General features: G+C 40.4%; 1 protein-coding gene across 4 annotated transcripts in view; it reads left to right on the top strand.

Annotated features, from left to right (window-relative positions):
* Positions 1-17,946, top strand: part of unc5a (unc-5 netrin receptor A) — a 249,116-nt gene that overhangs the window by 188,413 nt on the left and 42,757 nt on the right. For 2 of the 4 annotated variants that reach the window (XM_038284572.1, XM_038284574.1), the window contains 3 exons: positions 2,400-2,564; positions 15,721-15,948; positions 16,675-16,974. In XM_038284572.1, coding sequence (XP_038140500.1) covers positions 2,400-2,564; positions 15,721-15,948; positions 16,675-16,974 — 693 coding nt within the window. The remainder of the gene's footprint in view (positions 1-2,399; positions 2,565-15,720; positions 15,949-16,674; positions 16,975-17,946) is intronic. The other 2 variants (XM_038284573.1, XM_038284575.1) reach the window with 1 other exon arrangement.

Consider the following 17,946-nt stretch of genomic DNA (forward strand, 5'->3'; position numbering starts at 1 on the left):
AAAATGGTAGAAGTGTGGCATAATATCTAATAGTACTTAATCAGATTCGCTGTAATTGTCTGGCATTCAAATTCACTTAATGTTGTGTATTATAACAGTTTGAATACAATTGTGTTTGTAAAGGTGTTAAAAATCTGTTTAAAGGGAGTGCTTTTCTCTACACTGTCGCTGCATGCATGCTCAGTATAAGAGGTTGCTGTAGAGTCAATCGCTGCGTTTCCATTGACCATCAAATTTCGCAAATTCTTATTAAGTAAATATATTCTCTGATCGGAAATACTGCAACTTTGAAAGAAATCACATTTACAATAAAAGGTCGTTACACTTAAATGGGGTGATTTTTCCGGTCAAATCGGAATTTTTATATTTTGCAAAACTGCAATGGAATTTTTATTTTTTTATTTTTTTATTTATAACAAGAGTCACGTAATCTGAAACTGGGCCTTACTGCCTTATAATAAGAGGAAAAAGAAAACCGGAATTAGTTGGAGGATGGTGGCGCCCACTAGAGTCATGAATGAAATATGCATAATCTCATGTGTTTACATCAGACTGAGACTGCCATGTTGTTTTCAGAGCTATCGCGCCAACGAATGTATTCATGTTAAATCTTAACCATATTTGTTTTTTTATGGAAATACTGCAAGTGCAAAAGTGTTCATTTTTGAAATTAGCAGAATATCAACATAGTTCTGCGCACACTATAAATGGAAACATAGCTAATGACAATATGCAAGCATATACTGATGCCACGTGCTCATCCTGCAGGAATAAATCCTGCAAAACAATAATTGGATGCAATCAGATGGTTTTCCTTAAACGTTAAACTAGTCTGACTGAATGATTTGATAGAACCGACTCTGTGCCTGGAGATGATATGTATTGTGACTTCGCACTATAGAAATAAACTGATCAAAAGGCACCTTAAAGGTTTTATAGATGTTTATAGATGTTGGAGATCAGCCTGTTTTCCAGTGTGGTCCTGTTTCTCTGACCGTGACTGGCTGGATGTGCTCTCTGCTCGTCTACCTGGCTTTGCTTTTTGTATCTCTGCTTCTGTCTCTTACAACCTCAGTCAGCCTCAGCAGATGGCCGCTCACACTGAGCCTAGTTCTGCTTGAGGGTTCTTCCTGTGAAAAGGGAGTTTTTCCTCTCCACTGTCGCTACAAGCATGCTTAGTGCGAGGGATTGCATTCGAGTCAATGAGTCGATGCAGTCAGTTGGTTTTCCCTAGATAGAAAACTTTGAATCAATCTGACTGGATGATCTGGTTGAACTGTAAAGTGCCTTGAGATGACATGTGTTGTGAATTGGTGCTATAGAAATAAACTGAATTGAATTGAATTAAAGGTTTTATACAACTTTAAACCAGGTTAAGCTAAAACTATGACACTTGAGGAGTTCTAGATAGGGCATATTCCCTAACATTTTTTTTTAACTCTAAATCCAAAGTGTTTATATATGCTTTTACAAATCATGCAGTCTATATATTCCAGTTAATTATTAATCTGCTGCTTAATTAGTTGTGGATTTTATCAATAATTAATTAATCAAATCAATTATTTTGGCCTTTTGTAAGAGAAACTGCAAACAGTATGCTGCAGCTGCAGTTCTATCAAATCAGTATCTAGATGTTTAGAGCTGGTAGCCAATACAGGCCCATAAGACCTGCAGCTGTAGTTTTGGTCAAAGGTATTTCTAGCAAATATTGACTCATGCAAATGTACTCCCCGCTTTTCAGATTTCACAGTTCTGTATTGTTCTTTTGTTCTTTCCTGTAACTTAAAATCAACGTAATAACATTGACTCCTCATTGAATACATTGAAGCTTGTTGTTGTAATGTGACAAAAGGTGAAAAAGTTAAGAGTGTGAACATCTCTGCGAGCCGCTGTATGTATACATTCATGTGCTTTTAAAGCAGTTTTTCTGTATCGATCTGGTTGGCTGACCAGGCCACAGCACGTTCACACCTCTGGGGTTTATCTCAGTTGCATCTGCTTTACATGTTGAAAGTACACAAAGAAAGGAGAATAGAAACAAACATGGCTCTCCTCAGCAGTTTTATATGCCGTGGTTTTTTCGGTGCCTGTGATGGATGTAAAAAGTACGCACAACTGCATTTGCATGCCTCTCTAGGGCCAGAATTACACTGCATAGCAAGTGGTTTTGCACATTGTATCTACATGTTCTCATCTTACACACCTCCACCAACTTGTTTGCATATGTTTCATAAATATACTTTACTGTGTTTGAATATCTTTCATTGACACTTTTCAGCTTGCTTTCCTTTCCAGTTTTATTCCTGTAAACTAAGTTGTAAAGATAAAGTTTTTTGTTGTTGTTGTTGCCATGTGTGCATATTTAACTTCAGCCATGTTTTAAATGTGTGTGTTTGTAGTGGATGGAGGCTGGAGCGAGTGGAGCAAGTGGTCGGCATGCGGCGCAGATTGCTCGATGTGGAGGAGCAGGGAGTGCTCCCAGCCCTCGCCCGGCACCGGGGGCAAAGACTGCCAGGGGCTCGACCTCCAGTCTATAAACTGCACCAGCGAGCAGTGTCCACAGAGTGAGTTCAGAAACCATCCACACACCACAAAAGTGTTGGTCTCTCTGCTCAGCGATGGAAGAGATGATGTTCCGGATGTATTTTTAGCCATTGGCAACAGGAACAGGTGATCTCAGGAGCAAGAATGAATTTTAGAGTAAACTCAGAGAATTTATTAAAATTTATAACTATAGTTAAAAAGAGTAAATTAATTAGGGCTGCAAATAACCATTATTTTGCAAATTTTTTCGATTAATCAATTAATAAGCAGTTAGCCAAAGGTTCCTGAAAGAAGTTTTTTTACAAAATTAAATCAGGTGAAACAATCTTTTCCGCTTGATGGGTTCAGGATAGAGAACATTGACAGATAAAAACATTTCTTTATCTTAAATGCAATGTATTCATGCATTTTTTGAGAATTTTGATATAATTAGAGCTCTAAGTGGGTCACTTACAGCTATAAGCATATCTTATGGTCTCTACTCTCCAGTTAACGATTAATCGATTACTAAATTACTTGCCGATTATTTGAATAATGCATGAATCACGATTAATTGTTTCATCCCTAAAGTGAATAATAAAGAATACAAGATACAACAAACAGTAACAAAAATGTTTGGGGTTTTTTATATTGTAAAAAAAAAAATAAGAAACTCACATATTTTACCTCAAATTATCTTTGGAAATTTTTTTTTTTATATTAGAAGTTCACCTTTTCACTTTGTTGTGTAACCCAGTGTTTCCCAACTTTTTTTTTTACCGCGTACCCTTTTAGGTATTTTGTCCTACCATAAGTACCTCTCAGTCAGAAGTATAAATGACTGCATATGACTGGGATGTACAAAAACTGATTAGGAATTTAAATTCAAATAAAAACCAACATATACACTATATTGCCAAAAGTATTTGCTCACCCATCCAAATTATTGGAATCAGGTGTTCCAATCACTTCCATGGCCACAGGTGTATAAATTCAAGCACCTAGGCATGCAGACTGTTTTTACAAACATTTGTGAAAGAATGGGTCGCTCTCAGGAGCTCAGTGAATTCCAGCGTGGAACTGTGATAGGATGCCACCTGTGCAACAAATCCAGTCGTGAAATTTCCTCGCTCCTAAATATTCCACAGTCAACTGTCAGCTGTATTATAAGAAAATGGAAGTGTTTGGGAACGACAGCAACTCAGCCACGAAGAGGTAGGCCACGTAAACTGACGGAGCGGGGTCAGCGGATGCTGACGCGCATAGTGCGAAGAGGTCGCCAACTTTCTGCAGAGTCAATCACTACAGACCTCCAAACTTCATGTGGCCTTCAGATTAGCTCAAGAACAGTGCGCAGAGAGCTTCATGGAATGGGTTTCCATGGTCGAGCAGCTGCATCCAAGCCATACATCACCAAGTGCAATGCAAAGCGTCGGATGCGGTGGTGTAAAGCACGCCGCCACTGGACTCTAGAGCAGTGGAGACGCGTTCTCTGGAGTGACGAATCGCGCTTCTCCATCTGGCAATCTGATGGACGGGTCTGGGTTTGGCGGTTGCCAGGAGAACGGTACTTGTCTGACTGCATTGTGCCAAGTGTAAAGTTTGGTGGAGGGGGGATTATGGTGTGAGGTTGTTTTTCAGGAGCTGGGCTTGGCCCCTTAGTTCCAGTGAAAGGAACTCTGAATGCTTCAGCATACCAAGACATTTTGGACAATTCCATGCTCCCAACTTTGTGGGAACAGTTTGGAGCTGGCCCCTTCCTCTTCCAACATGACTGTGCACCAGTGCACAAAGCAAGGTCCATAAAGACATGGATGACAGAGTCTGGTGTGGATGAACTTGACTGGCCTGCACAGAGTCCTGACCTCAACCCGATAGAACACCTTTGGGATGAATTAGAGCGGAGACTGAGAGCCAGGCCTTCTCGTCCAACATCAGTGTGCGACCTCACAAATGCGCTTCTGGAAGAATGGTCAAAAATTCCCATAAACACACTCCTAAACCTTGTGGACAGCCTTCCCAGAAGAGTTGAAGCTGTTCTAGCTGCAAAGGGTGGACCGACGTCATATTGAACCCTATGGATTAGGAACGGGATGTCACTTAAGCTCATATGTGAGTCAAGGCAGGTGAGCAAATACTTTTGGCAATATAGTGTATATGTCGCTCGGAAGCTGGTAAGGAATCAGAATAAATAAAAAATAAAATACTATAAATCTGCTTTTATTGGAACTTTTTTGGGAACAAATACAGAACAAAAATGATAATCAGACTGACTCCATTTATTTTAATTTGATTTCAACATTCACAACACCTGAGCTGCTTTGATGAGATCCGATAGCTCCAGCTGATTCCAGGCTGTTCTCTACATCCAGTCAGTTCCACTGCTTGTGTGTGTCAAAGCTGAAGGTAAACTTACTTTTTGGTTGAAGAAAAACCTTTTTATGTTTATTATTTGGGTCCTCACACAGAAAATCAGCTCCCTGTCCTACTTTATTTTACTACCTAAGAAATAGAATATTATCATGTACCCCTTGCAATGCACTCGCAGACCACTAGGGGTACACGTAGCCCCGGTTGGGAATCACTGGTGTAGGCCAATGATGTTGATTGAGAGTTTTCAGAAATCTGCTACACATTTAAATTATGCTGGTAAGTTATTTTAAAGTTTAATAAGCTCCCGGTTTAAAACGTGGAACTCAGAACATAAGAGAAAAATAAGGACAATGTAAAACAACAATATGAACTTGGTTTCCAAGGTAGAGTTCCCAGGAAGGTACCCTCCATAGGCAAATCTCTCATAGGTTAGAGACGGAGATCAGTGCAGGTTATAGCATCACTGTGCTAATTACCTCTCCCACCTTGAAAACATTACTTGTTTACCTTAACTTGCCCTTAATAAAAAAAACAACAGTCTCATCTTGGGACAGACCCAGTCTGTCACTCAACAGTTTTTTCACCAGCTGTCCTGTTCTGGCCTCTCAGGAACACCATAAAGGGAAGTACGTTCCCCTTCGTGTACAGATCTTCAGGTCGATTAACCTTTACTCCACACTTATCTGCAGTTTTATATTTTTCCAACATAATTTCCTCAGTGTTCTAAATCCTCCCGTCCACATTCTCAATCCTCTCCTCCACCTCGTCAAGTCTAGCGTTCACCTTTATTAGTTCTTCTTTGATTTAGTTATTTTCTTGACGAAAGCTTTTATATTTCCTAAAGGAAAGTCCAACTCTGCCATTGTCTTCCTTTTTTTAGTTCCTTTTGCTCTGCTCTGTGTTGCACTTCTTCCTAAGAAGCTAGCGTTCTTTACTGAATCAAACAAAATTTTTATGGCGTCTGACAAACGTCGGTTGTGGGTTTATTTTTGTCTAACCCCTTCTTTCTTCCTCTTTAGAGGTTATTAGGCCCGAGCAGCAAAGCGCTGCGAAGGGCTATTGTATTTCGAAAGTTTCTTATTATTATTATTATTACGCTTGTTTTTGGCACTTTGAACGCATTTTACGGGGACTTCGCATATTCAAAAACTCAGGAAAACGTGGCAGTAAATTGTCCCCCGCGTGAAATAGCAGGTCTATAATGGAATCCAAAATGGCCGCCCCCAAATTACGCCACAGCCCCCCGCTTACGTGAGTTGGTGGAAACTGTAAGTCACAGAGATTTGAAATTTGGCACACAGGTAGATCTCCTCAAGTCATGTAAAAAAGTCTCTTGGAGGTATGCCCTAAAACCCACAGGAAGTCGGCCATTTTGGGTCAAAGTGCGATTTTTGGCCATTTTTCATTTCATATTGGATTTTTCAGGATTATGAATTCATTTCCAGGGTTCCTCAGGAGCTCGTTCACAGCACAGCCATCGTGGTGGTGCTCAAACTGGAAATCCTCATCCGCACTGTTTTATCTCACTGTTTTATTTCCCTTTCTTTTAATTTTTCTATTTTCTTTCTGCTTATTTCCTTCCTTTGCTCTTCCAATCCGCGCCTCTCATTTTCTTCTTCCTTTCATTTCCTTTCCCTTAATCTTTTCTCTCCTTTTTTTTATTCTTTGCATTGCTTTTTTTTTCCTCATTTAATTTATATCTTCCTCTTCCTTGGTTCATTTATTTGCCATATTCCATCTCTTCTTCATTTTTTTTTCTTTGTTTAAATCGTTTATTTTTTCTCTATATTTTATTCCTTGTTTCTGTTTTAAGCTGTTCCTTTTGTTATATTAATAACCTGACCTCAATAGAAGCAGTAAATTCATAGTGAACTTCTGGGTCTTAACTTGGAAACAGCCTATAGTTTTCTGCTAATTTAAGTCTGGAAAAGTTTAAAATCTAGTCATGAAAAAACAATGTAATAATCCTGCAGGAGGAAAAGAAAAGGAATAGAATGCATTTTTTTCTTTATTTATGAATTTTTCCCAGTGTAGAACAAGGGGTAACCCTCCTCCTTTCACTGCATAAATGAAATATTTAACCCTTTCTTTGGGCGTCAGCATCAAGAGATGAATGATGAGTTCATCTCACAAAGGCTTCGCTAAAGAACAGCTGCTTTTCCCTTGAGGTATATTTTCCCACGTGAGGTTCATCTGTGACCCACCGCTGGCTCATCCCCACCTGGGTGACCTTTTCAGGTGATCATTTCTAATTAACACCAGAGTGACACATAATGCACTGTATTACCTCGTGGGTCGGCTCTCTGTTGCTCCCTGACCTATTAATAGAGGTGATAATTGAAGCATCTCTCCACTGATTAAAACACAACCTGCCAGATAAATGACCACGAGCCAAATGGGCTGTGAAAACGCACATGGCTGGTTTGTCTGAATCCAGCAGGATACTTTTTGGGGTGAGAATTCATTCATGTTGGACTCGGTTTGCTCCCAAGCCAACATGTCTTAACTTTAATGTATTATTTTACCTCCCCTGTGTGAAATAGGAAAACATGTTTTATTCTGTCTGAGAGTGCAGAGGGTCAGAGTCAGTAGCCGCTCAGAAAGAAGCTCCGCAGGGTCCAACTCTGACCAGATGGACATGAAGAAAGGGCTCCATCATTCCCTACAGATATCAAAGACTGAAACATATTGCAGCTTCCCTTCCAGAGACAATGGGGGCGGCGTCTTGAACAGAACTGACTATAAATAGTGAGCTCTTTGGCCAATCCACATGGTAAACACGGAAATTCCTAATGGGGGATTGAGCGGACTCGGGGTGATGAATTAATAAACTGAAATCTGGTATTGGGTACTGATTGATGTGATCAAATAGACTCAAGCAGAATATCTTCTGAGATCCACTGCATGTCAAAAGCTGCATTATGTATGGCGCTCTGTAGGCATGGGCTTGCTTTTGTCGAGCAACAGGTGAGTTTGGCTGGGCGCAGTGATCCCAGGCAGCTCAGTTGGCCAATCATCAAAGGTCAGCAGCTCCTCCTCAGAGAGACAGGAAATATACACAAAGATGGCCGTCATTGTTCCTCTGTTTCCCCCCGCAGTCGCACACCGAGCGGCAGAGTATTTATACCGACAGTGTGGAGCAGAGCGCTGGCCTCTGAAGAATGCCCCATCCCAATCTGTTCTCAGCAGATGCCAATCCGTAGACGGTTGCTGTGTGAAGTATTAAAATAAGCATAGCGGCAAGATGGTTTTGGTTTGTCAGCAACTTGCCAACTTCCAACCGTATCTGGAGGCTGTTAGCTATGATTGAGGACTTAGCCCTGGAACAAAAAGGCAGTCTCTCTCTTTCAGGGTAATTTGGAAATAACAGCTTCAGAGTAATTTCTCTGTCTGAGGTTTTAATCTCCCTCATTATGATAAAAATGACACGTTAGAAAAGGTTATTGCTTTGGGCATTACACATGAAAACTAATCCTCGGCCTATTTTACGCCTGGAAAACAAACAGATCGGAAGCATGCAGGATCATTTTCATAAAGCAAACAAGTCAAGCCCAAGATGCAGCTATGCAAAATCAGCACATGGAAATGATGAACCTGCTGGCGCCGCGCCACAGCCTAAATGGCAGACAGGTGTTTGAGGGCGCATGGAGGGTAGTGGGGGGGAAACAATGGTTCCCTTCTTTTCAGACTCAGGAAATAACCAAAAATAATACAGCAATTATTTCATTTAGCATGTGTAATATAGATAATGGACTTAATTTTCAGCAGCATCCTGTATCGGGGGGGGGGTGTCACAAATAACGGTGGGAGGTAGTCATTTATTTTTAGCCTGTTTTTTGGATTTTAAAGCTAATTTGGGTGGAAAACTGGATGCCATTTTTTTTATGAGTTTGTTTGCCAGAGCAGGGTCATGGTCTGCGTGAAAAATAGCCGAGCATTTATTTTGGACCATATTTCACCAGGACCCCACTGAGGGATGGGACGACTGTATTGTGGAGATAGTAATGGTCACGTTCACTTTGAGAGTTTTAGTAGCCATATTTCCCTGACCTTAAGAAGTCGGGGGTAATTCATCTTCAGGCAAGCGCCTAGGATTGGCCATGGGATGAAATATATTCTCTCGTCTCCTGATAAATGCCCTGGGGAGAAGGCACGGGAGGCTCTAAAGCTCTTATTTATCAACGCAGCAGAGGAAAAAAAAGGACCAGGTAGAGACAGGATGCATATGCAGTCTGGAAAAGTTTGGAATTTAAGGGTTTTCAAGGCTTGGATAACTTTGGAAAACAAAGAATACCTAAATTAATTTACTGATTTCATCCATCATCCATCCAACCATCTATCTATGGATTCCTTCCATCCTACATTGATCTGTCCATCTGTTCATGTATCAATACTCCCATCTATCCATCATTTTATTGATTTATTTCTTTGTACATATTCCATCAACTCTTACATTTATTCATAAATAATTCCCCCGTATGTCTGTCCATCTGTGTATTTGTCCTTCCTTTCTATGCTGTTTAAGAGTTCACAGAAAAGGCTGATTTATACTTCGAAACTAGGCCATCTGCATAGTGAACACAGACACATCCCCGCCCCCTCCGCAGACACTCTGATGCACCTCTCCAAAATTGTAGGTGACCTCAGACAGGAGGCCTCTGATTGGTCAAATCTACATCCGCTCTATGCATATTTCCCATTTGGTACCTTACCAGCTTGTTTTGTTTGTATGAACGCCATTTTGGAAAACGACTAGAGGAAGTTGGACCAGCTAGAAGAGCGAGGTGCGCAAGAACGCTGGGACCCTTTTTCCACTTGGATCCCCGCTCTTTTTCGCCCTCATGTCCCTCCCTTGTCGGACAAACTTTCCCCCAATTCCTCACCGCCTCGGCCATATCTAAACCCACGGCTAGTTTGTGATTTTCCCCCTTTACGTGGTTGCATGGAATACCATAGCACAGACCACGCTTCAATATTGAGCATAAATCAAAAATATCTTCGTCATACCTGCAACAAGTTCACTGCGACACACTGCTGCTGGAGTATAAACAAGCCCTTAAGTGTCTGTAACTGCTCTTTCTAAGGGAACAGGAACTCTAAAGAGATTTGGTGACATTATGCTGACTGTTAAAACTATAAATTCAGAACCCACGCATGTAAACTGCTCACCACGTGCATGTTAAATTTTACTTGCATGCAGCGCTGACATCAGGTAGTAGATGATGTTCGTTCTCTGCTCTTTCTATAGATTCTCTCCCAAACAGCTGTGTACCTGTTTCTGTTGCTCATGTCAACTTTTTTTCCCCTTTGAGGGTGCAACCAAGTAGAAAAAGGAAACTGCCTGTGAGTGGCTACTTTTCAGGAAATCCCACCTCTACTGTTTTCTTCTTAGTTGCAGCCAGAGCTATAGAGATTTAAGAGTCCTGAGAACTCCATTGGGGGCAATGGGCATACTAGCATTGCCATAGACATTATTAAACTGCAACTACAAGAAATAGACAACAGGTCTTAAATGTCACCTCCTGCTATCTGCTACACTGCAATAAAATGCATGTCTAAATAAGTCTTTTTTCCTTAATTTGAGGAGACACTTTGCCAATGGAACAAGATAATTTACATTTAACATGAGAAAAAGCAATGGCATTGTCTTATTTCAAGTGCATAATATCAAACTATCTTATTTTAGGAAAAAAAAATACTAATAATTGTGGCAACGTTGAGCCAATCATACCAGCTGTGTCCGAACGTCCACCCTAACCTCTAAATCCCTCAATCAGTGAACTCAGTTTACTTATATTTGGACACATGATGCCTCTGCCATCTGTCATTTGTCGACGCTGTTGGGGAGTGACAGTGGGCTGCTGGGACAACATACCCCATAATGCTTTGCGAGGAGAGTTCTCGCACAGCTTTCCAGGATACATCTGCTGGTCTAGCAACCATGGATGATAACTACTTTTAAAGGTGCATTTTGTGAAATTTTGAGTCCTCTACTTTTTCATCCACTAGACATTCAGATACTCATCTAAAGTGGCGTAACCACTATATAGTGCCCTATATAGTGATTAGGGCGAACATTGGGACACAGCCATGGTGTAATGTCACTAGTAGGCGCAGGGCCAGGGCAGATGTGGTACCTACACCTCCCTTAAAGTGAAAAAATTTGACATGAGAGCACAGAAACAGATCCACAGGTTAGTGGGAGAGAATCTACAATAGAAAGCAAGAAAGAGCAGAGAAGAGGTGAAGTATTGTGACAAATTGGGGGCCTTGTGGTTTTAAATATACATAGATTAAAATTATGCACATGCATAAAATTTCAAAATGTGCAGAGAGAGTAATTTACATGCATGTGTTATAAATAACACCGTATATATGTATTTAATAAATGTGTGCACTTTTTGCAGAATTCTGACTTTATACATTATGGCAAGAATGCAAACATTAATGGAGGACAGGTACATTGCCTTAGAGGAGATGAAGTATTGCGGTCCATCTCTAGTCAGTACTGTAACTGATCCTTAACCTGGCAGCCTTGAAGCAAATCTAACAAGCTGAAGTGAAAGCTCAGGAGACAAACAAAGATTGCCTTGCGGTCATGTCTGGAAGAAAAAAAAAAACCTCATCACATCTATAGGTTATCCACAGGCAGGTGTCAATCCTGATGAGAGGTCACAGACAAAGAGAATCAAAAGTTGTGCAATTAAGTCAAGTGGAAGTGGAGGATGCAGGGAGGGTGGAGAGAGAGGAGGGGGAGGATCAAATTGGTATGGAGTGCATGGAAAGAGAGGGCATTTTGGAGAGATACTACAGTAGAGCCTATCCAATTATAAAAGCTGATTAGCTGTGTCAATTAAAAGTGTGATGGATGTCCTTTCAATTATTGGCCGGCGTCATCCGAATCAATGTGTGTAAGGCCAGGGGGGAGCTGCAGTGAGCACCGGGATCGTTTGGCTGTGACACCTGGTCGGTCAGATAAAACTTCACTCAGCGATGCTCTGATAAGCCACCAGAGATTACAGTCTGGGCAGGAGATGAGAGCGGCGGACAGAGAGGAAGAAAGGCAGGGGGAGTAGTCTGATTGACTGACTTTATTGTTTGGATGCAAGAGCGGTGTGCTTGAAGAGAAAAAGGAAGTGAAGAGATACTGGATCTCTTTGGCTGTGCCAGGTGTCTTTGTTGCGCCCTCAGAAAGTAAACCGGCTAATCTGAATCAGTAGAAAACAGGTGGCTGCTCTCCTATCTGATGGGTGTTGTTTTGTCTTTTGTGAGACCAAACGTCCCTCAACAGCCCGCCGAGCTACTCCTACAAACATCACAGCGTCATCTGGCCTTTGACTCACCGAAAAACAATTGGATTTGGGAAATTTAATGAAAGGTGCAGTGAGTCTCCCCTTCCTGATTCTGGAGCTCACTGTGGAAGGTGGAGGGTTCAGCCAGGCTGCTTAGAGTTAAGCACCTCTGTGCTAGCCTGAGGAAACAGATGGAAAAACACAGAGTGGAGTCAGAGACAGAGAACTGCACATACAGTAGGTAAATGGACAATATGAGGAGTGCAGAAAGGCTGTGTGTGCATCCCAGAAGATTCCTCAAATCACAAGTGTGTTCAGTGAATATATGCTTTGAACAAACAAAAATACGATCTTGTGTTTATCTTTAGCCAGTCATTCACGATTGATTACTTGTCAAGAGATCTCTGGCTGAATGAGGAGCTGCCGTAGAGGTTAGCTGCCTATAATCCCTCTACTTAAAGTATCAGATTGTACTGAGATAATCCCCCATGAAATAGATTCTGGCATTTCTTTTCAGTTCTAGGCTAGAAAGTGGGATTTCAAAGGAAGAGTGGATGAGAAGGACAGAAAAACAAATAATAGATAAATATGAGACTCTTGTTTTATTTGACTGCTTATTAAATTTTCTATTGCATGCCTTGGATTCACTAACACCATTTTAAAATGTCAAATGGTTGTTTGTAAAGGTTAATGCAGCTCTTTGTTAGTGCTCATTGCATCAATATGATCCTAAATGCCTGAAGATATTAAAGACGAAGTAAGGCATCAGGTCCTGATCTGATTTATTTTGGGATATGTTAGATAAAAATGGGAATTTCCCAGAAATTTTCAGTCAGGCTCATTACTTAGCCCTCCTTTTTGTAATTTTCCATCTGCTACATTTGTTCCCGTCCTCTCTCTTCTGCCCTGTCCTCCTCCTTTTGTTGTCAACTCAGCACACACGCTGCCTGCAGCTCTCTAACCTTTTCCGTTGTTCCCCCATCCCTCAATGCTGCACCGCTCCTTGTGTCCCCTCCTTGGCTGTGTTCGGTTGACAGCACTACGCCCCAGTGGCTTCCAGGCACAATGGTGCTCCACAAAGGCCTTTGGAGAATCCTCCACCTCCGCCACCAAATTCCAGCAGCACAGGGAGACAGCTGTAGCAAATCCAGTCCTGCAAAAAAAAAAACACTCACACATAGTTCACACTACTCCACACATTCATTTTTTTTGTTTTTTGTTTTTCCATGAACTTTTTGAGGATGAATGCTCTCATGCTGTCATTATAACTCAATAAAAAACATAGATTCTAGTTGTTTTTTTCCCCCCTGTCATCTTACATTGGGAGAGTAACAGAAAGTAAAGCATAGGGAAGCTGCAATGCAAAAATATATCTACATTTTTCTTATAATAAGAGTTTTTTTCTTTAAATTGAGCTGTTAAAGGAAAAACTTTGTCAATGAATTAAGATGATTTATGTTTAAAATAAGAAAAAAAACATCTCTGTTATCTTATTGAAGTTATCAAAGCACCAAAATATCTAATAATCTCATTTTAAGAGCAGTTACGCTCATTTCATCGACATCATCTAATTTACATACACAATACACTTTCTTTAAAAAAACATTTACTTTTATTTTTATTTGAATAAGCTTTTCAACTGTAAAATATCCACTTACATACATTACAACATTAATACATTTTACAATTTATGTTAATATAAGCAAAGTAATACATAGTATTTAAATAGATAAGTAGAACATATTCTGTGTTTTAACTGTAGAATATTTTATTATCTGCACTAAGTTTTTGTTATATTTTACTAAGAAAAAAGGATTTATAAGTTGTAGTTTGTTTAAATAATCTTAAGTGTCCAATTTCATACAATAGTCTTCATTTAAGGAATCAAATAAAGTAATGTTACTGTGGGCACTGATAATTTCACTTGCTTTAACTATGTTTACCCTTAGATTTAGCATTTTCTGTCATCTTTCCACACCTTTGTTTTTTTATTCTAAAAGAATCCAGGAATAAAGAAAAGATTCCAGATTTGTTGCCACTAGACTCCTCTATAGTCTAATTGCACTTCTAAGTTCAATAAATATATTTCGAGTTGTTTGTTTTCAAAATTTGGATTTGACTAATAAATCAAAAATAATATTTTGTGATATAAGATGCTAACAGTAGCCAGTTTACATCAAACTAGTCTATACCAGATAGAAAATCAGATGGTTTTAAATCATTTGGGATTTTATTTTAGCTTTGCATTTTACAATAACTTAGATCTGAGTGCAGATGGACAATTTATTGGACATAAATCAAGCAGCTTTATTTAATAGTCAAAGTTTTAAGAAGTTTCTGAATCTTGTAAAGCTTGGATGAAAAAATGTAACTTTGAACTCAAACCCACGATACGCTGCATCCAGGCTTTGGAAAAAGCTTGTAGCCAGAAGACTGTATGTTTCATATAGTAAATTGCAATTTCAATAAGAAATTTAATAAAAATGTTACCACATAATAAGAAAGTATTATAACATTCTGTACTTGGTACATTACCCAAAAGAAGAGACTGACACAAATTATATTATTTTGGTGGGGGAAAAATAGATTTTCTTGTTTTGAAATCTAAGGCTGGGCTTCTTTGGCAGTTTAAATCTTTGCAAGGTGGAGACCAGACCTTCTGGGAGCAGTGGTGGGTGAAAACTATTAGATGCTGAAACCAGTTCAGGGTCAATCTATCCTGATCACAATGAACCAACTGGAACATGAATGAGTGCAACATCCATATTTTCCTAATAATATTATTTATACATTGCTACTTTTTGAATTTTTTATGGACTTTCATAATGTACTGAATAGGTTGATGAGTTGAGCTCATTAAGTAATTAGATAAAAGACTCCGAGATGATTGCAGAGACAAACTCATCCACATAAAATATAAAAGCTAATTCTTAGAAGAGCATGAATTCTGTATAGTTCTCCCTATTTTATAATATTTTATTAAGAATAATTCATTGCTGTATTTTTGTGGTCAGTTTTTAGTTAACATGCTAACTTTAAAATATCAAAGTCGGACTTTCCACATGATGGCATCACTGCTGCTCCCCTCTGGTTTAGAGGGGAACTGCACCCCAGCTTCGCCTCTGACGTCAGATGTGAGGCCTGCTGTCCAAAGACAGTAGATGCTTGTTTTTAACCTTGCTCACGTAGCAGGAAAATGATAAAAGTGCAGCAAGAAATCTACAAATAGTTAAAGAGTTACATCTCTACTGTAGCCCAAGGATCTTTATAGAGATGTAGATATGCTTAAAGATTACACTTTTCTGGAGGAAGGTTGTAAAAACATGCAAGATACTATTTTTACTGTGATTTAGAGGAAATATATTTTAGGAAATTGGATTTTATCAGATTATATTTTTCTAAATGATTAAAGCAAAATCAGAGATAAAAAAGCAGCAGCGTTGGATCAAGAGCACTGAGAAAATAAACAGAACACACATCCCCCCTTCACTGTATCTTGATTAATGGATTTTTCTTCATCTTCTGCCTGCAGCCGTGAGTGGAGCCGAGGATGTGGCGCTCTACGTGGGCATGGTGGCCGTGGCCCTCTGTCTGACCCTGCTCCTCATCGTGGTCGTCCTGGTCTACCGCCGCAAAAAAGAGGGCCTGGATGCCGACGTGGCCGACTCCTCCATCCTCACCACTGGCTTCCAGCCTATGGGCATTAAGCCCAGCAAGCCAGGTGTGTGGGCGCCACGGCCACGAAGGCCTCCCCACTGCAGTAGGACACTGTTCCTTGTTTTACCCTCGTCTGTCCGTCAACCCGCTGTGACCATGAAGCATCCGTCCACATGTAGCTTTGAACCTGTGGTTGTGGAGGTGGTGTTAACTCATTTAAAGTTGTCTGTGGTCCAAGGAAGAGTTATGACGTGATGGTGTGTGTGTTTGTGGCTCATGAGCTGTTTATTTGCCTGCCTGACACATTATATTTCGCCACCACCTCATTGTCAGGAAATGTACCTACTCTGTTTACAGCCTGTGTGGAGCCTCTGAGGTTTAACAGTGAGTAATAGAAATACAACTGTCTGAGGCGGATGGAGACGGGGAACTGGGTTGCAGTGTCTGTGATTCACCGTGAAATAAAAAGCCTTTATGCATTCTGGATTCTAAGCTGCAACCGAGTTCTGTTTGGATTTGATTGTGAGGCTGCTAAAAAGGCAGGCAGTGATGGAGCGGGGGGTGGGGGGTGGGACTGAAGCGTCTCGGGTGGAATTTGCGTTTGTGTCGCAGAGCTTGTGTGTGTTTGTATGAATGCTCTGTTTTCTGTACCATGTGTCTCTTTCAGTCCTTGTTTCTTTATTTATTTTTATTTGTGCATGTTGCAAAAAGCTTTAGAGAGTGAGGTCTATGGGATGTTTTGCCCCCCCCATTCCTCCCACATGCCACTTATTGAGATTCACACTTTTCCCTTTCTGCTTTCCTTTTTCTGTTTCCATTATTCATACAGAGAACTCCCATTTGCTCACCATCCAGCCTGATCTGACAACCACCACCACCAGTTATCAGGGCACCCTGCGCTCCCGTCACGATACCACTGGGAAGTTTTCCATGAGTAACGGCCCTCTGCTGGACCCCCTTCCCAACGGATCGCACACTCTGCACAACGGCAAGCTAAACTCAGACCCCGCTGAGTTTGTGAGCAGGCTATCCACCCAGACCTACTTTAAAACTCTCCCCCGTGATGTGGCCAACACCTCCTATGGGACCTTCAACTTCCTGGGTGGAAGGTTGACCATCCCCAACACAGGTGGGTACTTCATTCATGTTGCAGCTTCTATCAAAGAGTCAAAGAGCAACAATTAAAAAAATTGAATTACACATGTGAGAATAATGTGTGAAACCCATTTTCTACATGTCAGCTGTTACGGTATGTGGTACACACGACAATTCACATGTGAATCAGATGAAAAAGCACATGTATACATGTGGATCCGGAACTTTTAATGTTGAAAAACGTGAAAATGGAAATCTCTTGTGATTCACATTTTCCTATGAAAATCAGATACAAAAACACATCAACTACTTGTGCTTTGAACATAAAACGTTACAAATCTGCAGGTATACATGTGTTCTTCCATGTGAATCACATCTACTGTAACTTAAAAATTCTAAGTCCATACATATAAATATGATTCATATGCGCCCTTACCTTGAAACAGTCAAAATTCATAGATAGATAGATAGATAGATAGATAGATAGATAGATAGATAGATAGATAGATAGATAGATAGATAGATAGATAGATAGATAGATAGATAGATAGATAGATAGATAGATAGATAGATAGATAGATAGATAGATAGATAGATAGATAGATAGATAGTTACTAGGGATGGGACGATTTATGAAAACCGTCCGAACCGTTCGGTTCGACTGTCTCGGTTCGTTTCGCGTGTGTTGCGTTCGGTTCATGCGCTGCTCCTTTTTCTTATAGGCGAAGTCCCTAGCAGAAGGTGGCGGTACTGCGACCAAAGCCAACCACCAGTAGTAAACAAGAAGAAGAAGAAGCGAAGCAGCTTAGCCGGTGTAGCAGGGAAAAAAATCAGTTGTTGTGGAGAATTGTGTGGGTATTGCGAGTGGGAAAGAACAGGAGTTGGAAGACGCGCCAGCAGCACTTTATAGGTCTGCTGTATGGGACCGCTTTGCATTTAGAGTGACCTACAATGACGGCGGAAAGAAAGATGTGAATAAAAGTGCAACAGTGTGCAAGCATTGTGC

The sequence above is a fragment of the Cyprinodon tularosa genome, unplaced genomic scaffold, assembly GCF_016077235.1.
Source record: "Cyprinodon tularosa strain WSP-4 unplaced genomic scaffold, ASM1607723v1 ctg20, whole genome shotgun sequence".
Taxonomy (NCBI): domain Eukaryota; kingdom Metazoa; phylum Chordata; class Actinopteri; order Cyprinodontiformes; family Cyprinodontidae; genus Cyprinodon; species Cyprinodon tularosa.